This window comes from Aplidium turbinatum, chromosome 13 (genome assembly GCF_918807975.1).
Source record: "Aplidium turbinatum chromosome 13, kaAplTurb1.1, whole genome shotgun sequence".
NCBI lineage: Eukaryota > Metazoa > Chordata > Ascidiacea > Aplousobranchia > Polyclinidae > Aplidium > Aplidium turbinatum.
In genome coordinates this window covers 24,831,130-24,848,510 of record NC_137484.1, presented here as the reverse complement: position 1 = coordinate 24,848,510, position 17,381 = coordinate 24,831,130, and the positions used below count along the sequence as shown (strand labels likewise).

General features: G+C 38.9%; 1 protein-coding gene across 1 annotated transcript; it reads left to right on the top strand.

Moving 5' to 3' along the window:
• The first annotated feature begins 13,284 nt into the window (after positions 1 to 13,284).
• LOC145781777 (uncharacterized) lies at positions 13,285 to 16,606 on the top strand. Its single transcript, XM_082593448.1, has 3 exons — positions 13,285 to 14,381; positions 14,742 to 14,958; positions 16,601 to 16,606. Exons 1-3 carry the CDS (start codon positions 13,285 to 13,287, stop codon positions 16,604 to 16,606), a joined length of 1,320 nt encoding a protein of 439 aa, XP_082449574.1.
• The last annotated feature ends 775 nt before the right edge of the window (positions 16,607 to 17,381 follow it).

Below are 17,381 nucleotides of genomic sequence, written 5' to 3'. Positions count from 1 at the left end.
TATCTTATTCAATATGCGCGCAATCGTTGTTCGAAGACAGAAAAGAAATTCTTTTAAAAGATGTTTTATTTCGAAAAAAAAAGAAACCATGATAAATAATTTTCGGGCTAAACGATTTTTCGGCTATTTCAAATGAATGCTGCTGCGGAAGCTCGATATTCAATAGATTACATAAATAAAGTTTTGTTTATTGGCGGTCATCATTTGCATGCAAGGCGTACTTTACCTCATCCTTGTACTTCCTCTGGGATGGGGTATTTAACTTCATACAGTAGCCTACTTGAGTGATTAAATGTAGTGGTAAGAGGTATACTTTTGTTTAGGAAAACTGCATTGACCAAGTTCCGTTACCCGCGCAACTCCTCTACTAACTTTAAATATGCATCGATATCCAAGCTTGATATCATGTGATTGAACGAGTAAAAGGAGGAGACAACTTGACAAAAATATAAAACAAATTGCATTGCTTTAGGGTGGACGCATGACTAAGCTCCCCTTTGGGCTGGTACTGAGTAGGTCATAAAATTGTTTCAGCTCCAGATCACGTAACTTACTTACTGTGAATTGAGATCAAGGTACTTATTTCTGTGGGCCTGTGGCTGCAGCCTTTTTACCTCTCGCCTTGATCCTGCCACAAGTTGTGATATCACATTTTTAAGACGAATGTTTCAGTAAGCATTTGAAATTGTAACAATTTCATCAGCCGTTCTTACATATGTTTCGTGTAGACCTGCAGAACAACAACATCACTTCGGAAAGGCTCCTTCTTCGAAAAATCTCGTTTGGATCTCAAAACGGGAATCAAATTAATTTTTCATTGGGCAAAAGACGCTTTACCGCAAAGAGGAATTCAGGATTACACGAAAGTTGGTCATACAACAATTGTGCAATGGATGGCGTTTCTACGCGAGGTTTGTCAGTTAATGTGGCTTTTACATGTTGCCCATTGCAATTAAGGACGTGATCTCAATAGCAATAGTGTGTAAAGCAGCGTTTCTCAACCTGGGGGTCGCGACCCCCAAGGGGGTCGCAAAGGTCATTTCACGGGGTTCGCAAAGATATTCATAAAATATTTTCGAAATCGCAAAGAATCCTGGAAAAGTGAAAAATCTTTGCAGCAATCACTTTAGTATACAGTAATGTAGCCTACCGTAGTCGATTGTTGTAGAAAAATTAAATCTTCGTGTTTCTTAATAGTTGCACTGAGGTCTCCACAGGGCCTCTGAGAGAAATTTTCAGTAAGGTTACGAAGAGTCATTCCGGGCCCCCCTCTCACTCCGGGCCCCCTTTGTCTTTGGCAAAGTGCGTGATTTTGCTTAGGCGTATTGCACACCATACAACATTTTAATTCAACAATCGGAAACTTCACTCTGACAATCTCGGTGACCGGGCCTGCGTCAGTGATTCAAAGCCTCTACAAGTATGCAAAACTGCCAGGATTAAGCTCTGCAAGAAGCTTTCCCAGTCCGAGGATAAAGATTCAATCAATCAATCAATTGGTCATCTGTGCGCAATAATAGCATCAGGCTGCAATAAAACTATTATTTAGTGTTTTGTGTTGTGCATAGCCTATCATGTGATCTGTCCCTCGCCAATTTGCGTAGGCTATCCTGCATTGAATTCGTGTGTCAGTTGTTGATGCCGGTGCTGTTGAGAGGTGTCGCTTGTAGCTTACAGCTTTATTGCAAAATTTTCAAATTCATTTATTTATTTCTCTTAGATGTAGCCTATAATTAGTCCTGATGAGGACACTATGATTTGGTGTCGAAAACGTTGGATTTAGTAGTTTTTTCTTGTTTGTTTTGTGTGTTTAATAAAAAATGTTAAATCCACTAACGTTACTGAGTGTTATATGTATCTGGTACAACAAGTCAAGCTCTCTACCAAGGCTCAAACATAACATCTTGTTAAAACATCATCAAATTAATCGTTTGACCAAGAAGCTTTCTTCATTAACTTTTGTATTCACCACATGCCTAGCAGAGGTGAACGAAGTTATTTTTTTTTTTGACTTGGTTCCGTTCCTGCTCCGAAAGTATTGACTCCGGCTCTTGCTCCAACTCCGAAATTCATTTTGAAGTGAAATAAGCGTGAAACTACCTTTTTCAAATAACTTTTAAAAAACATAAAAAAGCCCAAAAACACCCGAGCTTGGGTTTTTCTCAACCCTGCTTTTGCTTCCCCATGTCCTCCCCCCCCCCCCCCGAACAGGAGAAAAACCAACTTTTACGATTTAATTTTGGGTGCTTTAAAACGGAACATTTTTGCTCGTAAAGTATTAAATCACCACTTTGGGCCCCTAATTTGCGCGCAATGCACTCAATTACTTTTTCGGGCCTTTTGCTACATTACGGGCCCCCCAGGACTAAAGGACAACAACTTTTATGCTTGAATTTAGTCGTTTAGGGTGGTTTTAACCAAACATTTTTTCGCGTAAAGTGTAAAATCACAATTTCGGGCCTCCCAACAATCACAGGCCTGGGCCCTCAAGGGTACGCCATACCCTCAGTACCCCCCTCTCATAGTCCCTGGGTCTCCAAGCAAATTATTCAAACACAAACGGTTTTGGAGCAACAAATATTCGTTCTTGTACGAAAAGCATACTATGTGGCTTCAGGCCACACCATCACTATTGATGAACACGAATATTCGCCATTTGTTGATAACGTACAGATCTGTTCGGAGGATTTGTTGAGGAATCAGCATCAAATCGGTGGACCTGGCCACATCGTCGCTATCGGTGAGTCCTTGGTGGCCAGACGAAAACGAGGAAATTCACAAGGGCGCCCAGTACCACAGCAGTGGATCTTCGGCGGGATTGACACCACAACAAAGTAAGTTATATATTATGTGCATGTTTACGCACTACAACTAGGCCTACGCCCAGTCAACTACGTTCGAGCAGGTGAGCAATATCACTTGGGCTTGAGATTTGAAGGAATATTTGACAACACTTTTATTTAACCGACCCTCCTTAGGGCACGTTCTTTTGCTTCTCAATGCCTGTAGATATCCCTAGTAAAATTGTGCTATTAGAGAATGCTTCATCGTAATGGTACCGCAGCGGGACAGGGCTACACTGGAGGCAGAAATTCTACGCCACATCGCACAAGAACAGAGATTCATTCCGATGAATGGGGTGCATACTCTAACTTGTCTAGTGAGTGTTTCTTGTAGTTCTATTTTAAAATGACATACACTAACGTGTAAACACTTAACGTAAATTATGTTAAAAATAAACAAGCTAAATCTTCCTTGAAATAATCCTATCTAAGTATTACATCATGCACCAAACATACTAATATTTTTTTTTTTTTTTTTATTGCCCAGCAATGATTAGCCAATGTGTGTAGATTTATTAGCAAAATAGTAAGATTGTAAGTACTCCTACTGGCCTTCTGGTTCTTGTGTTTTTTGTCCACAGAAGTTCTACAGAGTCTGCAGAAGTTTTTCCATCCTTTTTGACCAATCTCCATCTTTCGGTGAAGCGGTGGCCATGTGCTCCAACCAGTTGTTTTATTTCAATATCTTGGACTGGATCGTCATGCTATTGTCTGATTGTTTATCTATTTTTTTAACGTAGCCTAATATGCTAAATTGGATATTTTTTGTCACTTTAATATGGTTTAACGTGTAAAACATACGGTAACCCAAATTTATCATATTACTGGGACATACCACTACTACATCCCAGCTGGCGATGACTGTCATTTTTGCATTAATTCAACGTTAGCCAACGTTGGATCGGTGTGGAAGTGGCGAGTTTACCTGACAGGGGTCTAAAATTATCGCTTTATCAACGCAACTTTTATCAAAGCACGCTTGATATATTTAAGACATAACTTCCCAGGGTATAATTGAATTTTCGCAAGATGATGATGTTGTTTTTTGCTAGTTTGATTTATTTGTTTTTTGTCATTGTTTCATGTCGTCAAGTTATAGCCTATCTATTTTGTGAGTCGTGCAAGGCCTGGTGCGTTGCGCTTGAAATGGCTTTGCCCGTGGTAGGATTTCTTTGTGGGGTTTTCTTTGCCTGCCTTGCTCTTCTTTACTATGAGCTAAACGCATCAAGACGTGTTCCCCTTACGACCATCAGCACCCTTGATAACGCACCATGGCCGATCTTCATAGCAACTGTCCACACAAATCTTAAATATATCAGCTAAAGTTATGTAGGCTAATAAAGTTATAACCTATATATGGTTATTTGTTTTGTAACATTTTTTTTTTTTTTCCTTTATATCTTAAATTTTTCTGAAGGTGTTGCGACCGTGCCAAATTTTTTTCAACTCAATAACTTACTTCGATCACAAGCACGTTTTAACGTTCGCGTTTTGTCGCTTCTACCTTTTTCTTGACCTTTGCTATGTTGACGTGTATTGTTTTGATATGATGGTCAGAAATAAAAAAACAACTGAACTGAACTGTTAAACATTAAATGGATTGGATGAAGTACATAAAATGCATGTAGATTAAACATCTGTGTAGACTAGGTGTACTGAGAGTAAAAATGTGTAGGGGAGATGTGGCACCTATGGGACGAATATGACATTATTTCTAATAAAACGTTATTTTAAAGCAAATCATGAGCTAAAGCAATTTTATTGCAAAGTTTAGCCTTGGTTCATAACATGAAATCAAAACAGTGATGACTGTAGGCTAATATTCTTTATTGCTTTTTTTTCATCATTAAAAAGTGTCAGACAACTGTCCCATAGGTTGCTTACATACATGATCAATGGGACAAGGGGCTATGTCCCAGGGGACACTTTGCTAGATACATCAATTGATTGTCAAGGGTATGATGGAATGAAAGAGACTCAAGAGAAAAAGAAGCAGAACTTGTTTTCTTGATTTTCATCAATAAATAGACCCGCTTTTCTTTTCAGACATGATAAAATAAGACACTTTAAAGGTTCAATGAATTGAAATCTAAAAAGGTATATACTTTTGCCATGATCTATAGCAAAGTGTAGTGTAATAAGGCTTTTCAAGATTGTACAAAATAAAGCAGTAGCTCTTATCTATATCCCTAGTGAAAAATACTTTTTAAGTGAAAAAAAATCCTTTCAGCCTTAAAATAACGTAGGAATATGTCCCAAAAGTGATTGCTTGCACAGTCCCATTGGTCATTCAACCACCAGTTTGTGTTTAGCTTGTCTGAAGACATATCACAGTACAATGTGTACTTTTCTGTTGTGATAGCATCAGACCCAACCATATGGCTTAAAAAACTGTCATGCCAGGTCCCACTTGATACAACTTATTCATAGTGTAGAAACTGTTAACAACAGTTAACCATTTAAAGTTACTTTGGGAGCAGAAAGAACAATCAACTGACCTCGCCACTTAACTGCACAGCTCCTTTTCAAAAAGCACGATGGCTCATGTCAAAAGAATTATGCATCCATTAAAAATAAATTTAACATGTTTTTGTTATTTCTATTTGGAAACCGTTGCAGCAAGCATTTTACGCTGAAATTTATTTAAAGTTGCTTTCGTATTTTTTTAGATCTTGGATATCGCCACCAAATGGTCAATCATCACCATCATTATGTTTCGGCCACAGGGGTTCATACGAACCACATTGAAAACCTGTGGCTGAATTGTAAACGGAAATTTAAAAGAATGGGTGGCACCACAAAGCACATGATACCTGGGTGTCTTGATGAATTTATGTGGCGACATCAGTTTCTACGGGGACGACATTTTCCGGAAGTTCTCCGCGCCATAAGGGAGTCCTATCCCTTACTGTAGCCGCCACATCGTCCATTTGCCAAAAAAACGGACCTTTTCAGGGCTACCTAATGATAAAAAAGAGTTGCTGCCCACATACTTTGTGATATGTATTCTATAACAAACAAACTAGGCTAACAAAAGTGCAATGTCAGATGAAACAAAATAATTTCTTTAACTTACGTTTGTAACATGATTTTTGTGTGTCAACGTTTAAGGTTTGGACCTATGAATCATTTTGTTTACACACACGGATGCCTTTGGGAAAAAGACTTGTGTGGTAATGAAAGAACACGAGAATGCAAGGCCAAGTCATTTCATTACGGTTTTGTTACTTACCTTTGATCCATATTTAAGCTTAGGTTTACTAGGCTTAGCCTATGTGTTGTGAAAACATATCTTGGCTAAGCATTGAACAAAACATAAGGATCCGCACCCACTATCTCGCTGGTTGTTGTTGCTTTTATTATTTGCAGAGGTTTCTCCATCCAAATAGGAACAATTTTCTGGCTCCTGCACTTGGAGCTGACATCACTTGCTTCCGCAACCGAGCTTTTCCAGTTGATGTCGACTGAGGGCCGAGTGACAACAATTCTTCCACGACCTCCCAAAGGATCAAAGTTCTACACCGCTCTAGAGCACACATCGCTTTCCTATTGATCAGTGTTTGTTACATTATTTGATCCGGACAAGTCATTACACCACCAATTAGGCTATTTGTGTGCCTGATCCCAATCCTTTCTATGACTTTAGCATTTTTTCAATATAAATGGACGACAATTAATTATCGGGATCACGCAATGTGAATCCAGAAAGACGATCGATTCGTCATTGAAATGCATTGTGCAAAAGCTTCGTTGGGGGGCTGTCTTCGAACAACGATTGCTCATATATTAAATAAGGTATAAAAATGAAAGTTAGCTCTTCAATAAACAGTAACATGTTCTTTTAATTGGTTGTCGTTTAATGTTTCTATCATTGCAAATAAACTTTTGATAATGGTTTGAATTTGGTCAAGTTTAGGTGGCCACCAGATGGAGCTAGTAGTATTTTGGGACTTGGTATTACTTAGTTGGTTAGATCTATGCTTGTGCTTTTCAACGATAGCAAATCTGTTGAAATGGAGCAAGAAATGAATAAATGGGAGACAATTAATTATCGTGATCACGCAGGGCGTGAACTGAAAAACGATCGATTCGTCATTGAAATGCATTGGCCAAAAGCTTCGTTGGGGGCTGTCTTCGAACAACGATTGCTCATATATTAAATAAGGTATAAAAATGAAAGTTAGCTCTTCAATAAACAGTAACATATTCTTTTAATTGGTTGTCGTTTAATGTTTCTATCATTGCAAATAAACTTTTGATAATGGTTTGAATTTGGTCAAGTTTAGGTGGCCACCAGATGGAGCTAGTAGTATTTTGGGACTTGGTATTACTTAGTTGGTTAGATCTATGCTTGTGCTTTTCAACGATAGCAAATCTGTTGAAATTGAGAAAGAAATGAATAACTGGGAGACAATTAATTATCGTGAACATGCAGGGCGTGACCTGGAAGACGATCGATTCGCCATTAAAATGCATTGGGCAAAAGCTTCGTTGGGGGGCTGTCTTCGAACAACGATTGCGCGCATATTGAATAAGATATAGGCTAAAAATGAAAGTTAGCCCTTCAATAAACAGTAACATGTTCTTTTAATTGGTTGTCGTGTAATGTTTTTATCATTGCAAATAAACTTTGATAATGGTTTGAATTTGGTCAAGTTTAGGTGGCCACCAGATGGAGCTAGTAGTATTTTGGGACTTGGTATTAACTTAGTTGGTTAGATCTATGCTTGTGCTTTTCAACGATAGCAAATCTGTTGAAATTGAGCAAGAAATGAATAAATGGGAGACAATTAATTATCGTGAACATGCAGGGCGTGAACTGAAAGACGATCGATTCGCCATTGAAATGCATTGGCAAAAGCTTCGTTGGGGGGCTGTCTTCGAACAACGATTGCTCATATATTAAATAAGGTATAAAAATGAAAGTTAACCCTTCAATAAACAGTAACATGTTCTTTTAATTGGTTGTCGTTTTATGTTTTTATCATTGCAAATAAACTTTTGATAATGGTTTGAATTTGGTCAAGTTTAGGTGGCCACCAGATGGAGCTAGTAGTATTTTGGGACTTGGTATTAACTTAGTTGGTTAGATCTATGCTTGTGCTTTTCAACGATCGCAAATTTGTTTTAATTGAACAACAAATCAATAAGCAGTATATTTTGATCAGCTTTCTTATGAGCTCAATAAAAGAAAAGTTGGTTGCTATGTAGGCAACTCTTGTCTAAACCATATTATGTTTGCTGATGACATTTGCTGCATCTCGATGATCTCGCCTGGTTTGTGTGGCTTACAAAATTTGTTAGATGTTTGCCACAAGTATGCTGTTGAACATGAAATTACTTTCAATTCTAAAAAGTCATTTGGTATGTTATTTTCGCCAAAAAACTTTTATCTTTCACGTGCTCCTCTGCTACATCTAGGGAAATCTGAAATTGTGTTCACAGACTCTGTAAAATACCTGGGTGTATTTATTGAGAGTTCTCTCTCAGGTGAAAAAGATATTTCAAGGCAGGTAGCCTACTGTAGCGTTCCATTATTTCAACATATAAGTTTTCCTGCCTTTTACTAAAGTTTCTGTAATTTTCCATGCAACTGCTCCCAAAGAAAATAGAAAAACTAAATGATGTATAACCACACTACGCTCTCAGTACTGTGCTGCAAACAATGCAAAATCTCATTTCGCTAAATGCTCACCCGCTGTAAAAACATTGTATTTCGCTCTTATTGTATGTCCTTTTACGCATCCCAGTTGTGGAACAAGTTTAGATCTTCTAGTATAAAACGATTACGTGTTGCTTACAATGATTCTTTTAGAATATTGCACAACTTGCCTCGTTATGTCAGTGCCCGTGAATATCAAGTAGCCTACCGGTAATGTATAATATAACAACGTTTGATGCTTTATTGAGGAAAAACATGTTTTTGTTTATCAACCGTTGCATTCACTCCTCAAATCGCTTGATATCAGACCTGATGTCATCTGATTGTTTTTATCGTTCTGAATACTTTCAATTCTTCCAACGCTCATTGTATATAAATTTGTAACAGTAGATAGCCCATTTAGTGAGCTTTTAAACCGACGGCATCCAAAGTGGCTCTCTGTGACCTTTGTGCATTTGCAGTTTGTGTATTATTTTGTTGTGGATATGGACAACTTTGTCTGACGCAAATAAATAATAATAATAATAATAAACCGGAGACAATTTCCTTCTGGTGTGTTTCATTGTATTTCCACCCCGCAGTTCCTCACTTCCTCCTTCATAATAGTCCATTCCAATGTGTGTGTTATAATATGACCAGGCTTGCCAGATTGGCTTTTTTACGGCCAAATTTCACAAATTTGGCCTTTTTTGAAGTCGTTTGGCCACAAAATTTGGGTTTGGCTTTTTGGCTTTATTTTGGCTTTTTTTTCATATTGGTTTGGCCGCAAATTATTTGTTTGGCTTTTTTTACATTTACTGTATTTTGTAAGATTGAAACAACAATGGCAACACTTGTCCTTTATTCTTTCACTGTGGATTGAGGAATTGCTATTTGTTAATGCGCATGTGCACTGTGCAGAGACTGCAGGGGAAGACTGACAGCGTGTGCAAGGATGACGTCTTGCTCTTTTGGCGATGCTTGTTAATTTTTATAAAGTGACCATTTTGACAGGCTATTATTTAAAGTACCGTATTAATTATTATCTGTTCAAAAGTATTGTAGCTGTTGATAATATGTCAAAACGAAAGTGGAAGGCAATGTATGATAGCAGCAGGAAATATCTACCTGAATGGGAAAATGAGTTTTCTTAGCTTAAAAAAGATGAACGCACAGGCAGGGCCATAGCCAGACCGCAGAGCAAGGGGGGCCAACCTTTTTTTAGGGGGGCCGAAAAAGCTCTGCAACGGGAAAGATGGGCAAAATCATTATAATTGTAGCTGTTGCTCGAGAATGTTGGGATTTTGCCAGGAGGGGCAAAATTTTTTTCAGGGGGGGCGAGGCCCCCTGGCCCCCGGCTGGCTACGGGCCTGCGCACAGGTGATGCTTTTTGCAAGTTATGCCAAGCAACCATTGTCCCAAAGAAAAGTAATTTTAATCACCATGAAAAGACAACGAAGCATAAACGTAAACTTCCAGTACAAGCTCAAAATTCTATATTATTTGATACACTTGCAGCTACTGCACTTGATTCTGAAAAAGCAAAAAGAAGATTGAGCTGAAACTAGCATTGTCTGTCGCATGCCACAGCTCTATCAATGCAATTGACCATTTCCAAGACATAATTGTTGCAAATGCAAAGGGTAGCATTCTAGCATACTGCAACACGGCAGCCGTGGCCGAGTGGTTAGCGCGTTGGGTTCGCAGTCGAGAGCCTGCATGTTCGACTCCAGCCACCCGCACTTGCTGTTGTTTCTCTGGGCAAGAAACTTTACGATAATTGCCTCTACCTAGTGATCGATTTCGAGTAATGGGTAGTACCAAATTTAAGTCATAAGTAGAGTAGACAACCGGAAACAGACATTGCAGTCGGCTGCAGCGTGGGTCAGGTGTATGTCGGAAGGCGTACACCGATGCATAGCGCTCAAGTCCGCTTTCCCGCAATGCAGGATAAAGATAAACAAACAAACAAACAAACAGCTAAAATCATCACTAATTACCAGCTCCTGTTGCTTTTTTTTAATGAATTACAAACTGTTAAAACGCAACGTGAGTATTACCTATCAAACTTGGTTTTTACAAGTGACTTGTTTGGCTGGTTTTTGGCCTTTTTTAGTTTAATGTTTGGCTTTTTTTTACAGTTTTATTGGCCTTTTTTGGCTTTATTTTTATGAAGGTTTGGCTTTTTTTTCAATTTAAAATCTGGCAACCCTGAATATGACGTCATCATTTTGTCCGGTTGACCAACAGGCAGCGCTTCCACATTGGTGGTAATTACCACAATTGTGGAATTTTCACCATGCTTGTGGTAATGAAAAATTTGTGGTAAAAATGTGGTAATATGGAAATTTTGTGTGGAAATGTTGCCAAAATGTGGAAATTATAAATTTTGAAAATTTGAAATAAAATGCTATCAATAAATAAGAGCATTTGAACTGTTGTCTTCCAAAATCGAACAGGTACCGATATACAAAAAACTACTTATAATAGTATATATGCGACTAGCATGTTCCGCTGTTTTTAGTTTGATTTTGGAATGCGTCCTGACTTTTGACTTTAATCATAGGGTGACCATGTGATCATATTCATAGTCAAGATGTCTGTCAGATTCTAGCTGCGGTGTCAAGTACAGTACTTTGCTTTCTTATTTCCGACGTTTTAATGACTGTTAATAAACTGAGTAGTTGTTTTAGACCTTATTTTAAACTATATAGTGCTGTGTGTCACAATCAATATGCAAGACGTCGCGTCGGGCTGCTTTGCGTCTTGACAGAATGTGTTGTTTTCATTATGGAATTTTGAGCAATGTGTTATTATCGGTTATGACCTGAAGTAACCTTGGATTGCGAATCTGTATTATGTAACGCATTTCCAGAATCGTCTGTAAGCATGCAAATCTGGAATGTTCTGTTGTTTTTCATAATTTCTGAGCGTCGTTTGTCATGACATCATAAGGGTGTTTACCAGTAGATGTCCGATTGCGAAATATTTATTATGTAAGAATCTTCTACTCCTACGTGACATTCTTTATACTTCTTTGGGCTTCTGTTTGTTTACATTAAAGTGCCCCTGACAGGTTGGATCCAAGTATAGTAACTTTTTAAAGCATTTCCTAGCGCAGAATTACACTTAGCTAACTTTTTAATCTTAACCTCGTAGCTTGACTGGTTAGGGCGTAATTTAATCAAACGACTGCTCCGCAGCGCCACCACAGGCGAAACTCCATGTTTCACTGCTCTGGGACGACTTTGGTGGTATTACGTCATCCTAAGTGGACGTCGTTAGCAACGGATGAAACAAACGCTTCCTAGATGTAATTGGTGGATCACAGTTTGGTCGGAGTTAGTACAAGCGGTTGCTTTTTTCGAAGATTTATTGTTTTTTGCAGTTTAATAAAACTGTACTGAATACTTTTCTACAAAACCTTAAAATGTACTTGAAGTGAAAAATGAAGAAATCGTACAAATCATCATTCATATTTAATTCATCATCACTATTCAAAAATAAATAAAAGTTCTCTCTCTCTCTCATAATGTGCCTTCAGTTGGCCATTGAAATCCTGTGTAACGGCCATCTGGATCTGGAAAATTGTTTCGGATTCGCCAAACAATGCATGACGGCATCACAATCCGATTGTTGCTTCCGAGAGCATCACCTTGTAGCAGTAGCGTAGCCAGGAATTTTGAAAGGGGGGGGTTTTGACCACCCAGCGGGGGGGGTCTGGGGGGCCTCCCCCAGAAAATTTTGAAAAATTACTTTGAATTTGGTGCATTCTGAGAGCATTTTCAACAAAAATGTGGGTACGAATATTCCTGTAAAATGGTGCTGTCCGGTAGCATAGCAAAAGGATAAAATCATGTTTTCTTCGGCATTTTTCGGAAATAAAGCTTAGTCTCTGTGTTTTCTTGTTGCTAATTCCTGGCTGAGATGTTTGGTATTGGCAAAACTCGCTCTTTTAATGCAATTTTGTTTAAAATTAGGCAATTTTTTTTAGACTGAAAGCATCATTCTCAATATCGTGACGTCATACGCGTGCCAAAGGGGGGTTGTAACCCCCAAAACCCCCCCCTTGGCTACGCCACTGCCTTGTAGTATACACTCCAACATATGCCTGCAGGCATTTTTACTTGAGTGGTATTAACAAAATCATCTTCAGTGAAGTGAACATATACGACTAGTTTTGTATGGCCCATCCCACTTTCGAACACTTGAAGAAAACTTTGACCATTTTCTTCTCAGTACCTTGTTTTGTGGGAAAGTGGGAAAAGAAAGCACATGGTCTTTGTCACTGACAATGTCACATAAACAGCAATTCGTTGGCATTGCCTCAACCATAAATTAAAGGTAGGCTACTGTTTGTTAGATACTGTTGTTACACTGCAAATGGCTATAGCCAGATTAGGACAAATAAAAAAAGTATGAAAATTGTAGCCCTATGAAACTGCAATTTCAATTGAATTGAGATGCTGTTTGATAAAAGTAAACTCAACCTATTTGATCGAAACCTGATAGTAATAATAAGTTCACTTTTTCATTTCGGTAATTCTTAATTTGCACATGCTTTAGACCAACAGAGCCCCACACATTCACGTTTTGCAGTAGCCGTACCATACATTACCAAGTCATCACAGAGAAAGAATGCATCCTTCCCGCTTACTGTGACGTCACAGCAGTGTTGCCGTTTTTATTTTCACAATTGAATGAGTTCAATTGAGTGAGTTTCACAATTGAATTGAATGAGTTACATTCTCGACCACCATCACTATCGCCATTACTCTGTCACTCTTCGTAGACAGAGTAATGGCGATAGTGATGGTGGTCGAGAATGTAGTGATGAGAATAATTTGTGCTTATGCACCACAAAGTGGAAGATCCGATGCAGAAAAAGAAAGGTTTTATGATGAAATGGCCTATGAATGGAGCACAAGAAGTGATCAGGAAATTGTATTGGGTCTTGGGGACTTTAATGGCCACGTTGGCCAACAAATTGATGGGTTTGAAGGTGTTCATGGAGGGTTTGGCGTGGGAGAAAGAAATCGCGATGGAAGGCGACTACTTGAGTTTTGTGATGAAAAGGACCTGTGTGTTGCAAATACCTGGTTTAAGAAAGAGGAAGGAAGAAAAGTGAATTTCAGTGCAGGTGGAAATGAAACCGAAATTGACTTTGGGTTGGTATGCAGGAAAAACAGAAAACTGATCAAAGATGTGAAAGCGATACCATGCGAACTTCAGCATAGGTTGGTGGTTATCGATTTGGACAAGAAAGGTCTGAAGAAAACTGTAAATAAAAAAAGGGTGATCAAAAGAAAAGTTTGGAAGTTAGAAGATGCCGACACAAGAGAAAGGTTTAAAAAGAGAGTTGAAAGTCTTGTTCACAACGATGTGAATGATGTATGGGGATCCTTCAAGAATGGAGTTTTGCAAGCTTGCGATGAAGTTTGTGGGAAAACAAAAGGCAGGATGGATCGAGGAGATACGTGGTGGTGGAATGAAGATGTGAGGGAAGTGATTGGGGAGAAAAAAGTCGCATACAAGGCTTGGTGCAGAAATAGATCAGAAGAAACTAAGCTCAAGTACAAGCAATTGAAAAATCGGGCAAAGAGAATAGTTGCAAAAGCTATGAAGAAAGAAGCTGAGCAGGAATTGACCAAATTAAAAAACAGTCCTAACGAAGTATATAAGTTTATGAAGGTTATGAAGCGGGATGGGAAAGATGTAGATGGTGGACGATGTATTAAAGGAAGGGATGGAAAACTTGGTTTCAGTGAGAAAGATCGTGGAAGAATTTGGAAAGAACATATGGAGATGATAATGAACGAGGAAAACGATTGGGATCAAAATGTGGAAGCCGACGTGGTAGCAGGTCCATTAAAGAGAGTTACTCGAGAGGAGGTAACGCAAGCAATGAAGAAAATGAAATCGGGGAAGGCTCCTGGACTATCTGAAGTCACTGTGGAAATGATACGCGCAAGTGGAGAGACAGGACTGAAAGCAATGCAGGAAATCAGTCAACGTGTGTTAGATGGAAAAGGAATGCCAAATGAATGGAAGATGAGTGTGGTGATACCCATCTTCAAGGGAAAGGGTGATGTAATGGATTGTGGGTCATATAGGGGAATAAAACTGTTGGAGCATGCAATGAAGGTAGTGGAAAGGGTGTTGGAGAATAGAATAAGATCTGTGGTGAAGCTGGACGAGATGCAGTGTGGATTTATGCCTGGGAAGGGAACGACAGATGCTATTTTTATTTTGAGAAGGTTGCAAGAGGAATATCGAGACAAGGGTAAAAACTTGTACATGTGTTTCGTGGACATGGAAAAGGCGTTTGATAGAGTTCCAAGAAGAGTGATGGAATGGGCAATGAGAAAAAAAGTAATGCCAGAAGCTCTCGTGCAAGCCGTAATGGGTCTTTACGACGGTGCAAGGACGAGAGTTCGCGTTGGATCTGCCCTCTCAGACGAGTTTTCGGTGAAGGTTGGTGTACACCAGGGTTCTGTCCTCTCTCCTCTAATCTTTGCCATTGTGATTGATGTGATTACCGAATGTGTAAGAGAAGATTCATTAATGGAGATACTGTACGCCGATGATTTGGTTTTGTTGAGTGACACAATGGAAGATCTGAGAGGGAAATTTGAGAAGTGGAAGGAGTCGTTTGAATGTAAAGGTATGCGTGTGAACATCAAAAAGACAAAGGTCGTAATAAGCGGAACGGAAGGGGAAATCACAATGAGCAAAATTGACCCATGTGGCGTCTGCGGAAGAAGAGTGATGGCAAATTCTGTTACATGTACGAAATGCAAGAAATGGGTGCATGGAAGATGTGCAAAGATGAAGAGAGTGACATGCAGATCTGGAGATGGTTTTGAATGTGAAAGATGCAAGAAGATTGAGGAAGGAATGATTGGTCCTGTTGAAAAGCTGAATGACGAAGTTGAATCAGTAAATGCCTTTTGCTATCTAGGAGATAGATTGAATGCCAGTGGTGGTTGTGAAGCGGCAGTGACTGCAAGAGGAAGGTTTGGTTGGGTGAAATTCAGAGAGTGTCGAGAGTTGTTATGTGGTAGAAGATTTCCGTTGAAAATGAGAGGAAGAATTTATATTAGTTGTGTGAGATCTGCAATGCTGTACGGAAGTGAGACATGGTGCTTACGGGAAAACGAATTGGCGATTTTAAGAAGAACTGAGAGAGCGATGGTGAGAGCAATGTGTGGTGTAAAGCTGATGGACAAAAGGAATACCGAAGAACTTATGAGCTTGCTTGGGTTGAATGAGAGTGTTGATAAGTTGGCAAAAGCGAATGGAGTGAGGTGGTATGGGCATGTTTTGAGAAGGGATGAAGATGATGTTTTGAGAAGAGCGCTGGAGTTGCGAGTGGAGGGTCGTAGAAAACAAGGAAGACCAAAGAAAACATGGAAAAAGCAAGTTGAGGAAGAAAGCAGCAAGGTGGGCTTGACAAGAGAGGACGCGCTAGACAGATCGATGTGGAGGCAGGGTGTGAAGACGATTGCGGCACTTGGAGGTGAATCCGGCCACCCTCGGTAACGGGGACATCACCGGATTAAAACTGGACTACTACATAATGAGTGCCAGATTCGCCGATGTCAACGGAAGTTTGCAAGCGTGTAACTTAGTAGCCTGTTGATATTTTTTACAATTTGCTGGTCAGGGAAGTTTGTTAGTGTCATCTTTTTGGTATTATAGGTAAATTTAGCGAATTTATTTACCTGTCAGAGGCACTTTAATGCAACTTGACAGAACAATGTGACATTACGTAACCTTCTCGAAGTTACTAGACTGAAACAACCTTCTATAAATAGTGGTGTAATTTGTGTAATCTTTTTATTATGGGAGTTGTATTATGATGAGTTAATTATTATGATGAGTTGGTTATGAGAGATCATTGCTGTAATAGTAGCAGTTGGTAATAGAAGCAAAGATTATTGTTGATCAAAAGTTGAAGTATTGCATACGAGTAAAGCAAGTTGATGCTAATATAATTTCTGATTGAAATTAGAATCGTATGAGAAGCTGCGAGTGGATTACGTTAAACTTGATCAATAGTCGCAAGCATTGGAATCTATTGCCGTTTACTGTTACTTTGATTAATTGTTGGAAGTGGTGAGCCATTCATTGGAGTCCTTCAAGCGTTTTTATATATCATCTCACCAGTAGAACTATCCGTGAATTTAATTGACTGCTTTTCGGTTATAACCCATTAAACTATGTCATTGAATCTTTCCAAGTCTTTTTTCTGGTAAGAGATAGAAAGAAATCGTGACACTGTGGTTCCCAACCTTTTTGTTGTCACGGACCCCTTTAGACAAATTATTAATTCTGTGGACCCCTACCTAAATTTTACCTGAAACTCAATTAACATACTATTGATTATTGTAATTATTATGCTACTCAACTACTGTAGCCTACTGTGTCATGTTGCATTGCCGCTATGACTCCTGCGGCAAATATCAAGTTAAACAGTTACTAAACAGTTAAATAAGAAAATGAATGAGTTACTGTATTCAAGAAATGTCAGCAGTATTTGAATATTAAGGTGACCCAAAGTGCCATGCCGAAACTTTTTCAACGTAAACAAATTTAATGAGAGAAATGAAAGTAAAAAGATCGCTTTTTTTTCCAAAATTCATCAAGGTAATCTTGGACCCCCAAATGCTTTCTCACAGACCCCCAAGGGGTCCGCGGACCCATGTTGGGAACCACTGATATAGTGTAAATATAGCCAAATAATGGCATTGCCAAATAAGGAATTCTGTCCTAATCTGAGAAAAGTTAAAAACAGTTGAAAACAAAAACTTGCATTTTGGAATTTTTTTTAGTTCTGGGTAAAGTTCAAAACTCTAACCTTATTCCTAAGTCTAACCCTTACCTTAACCCTTACT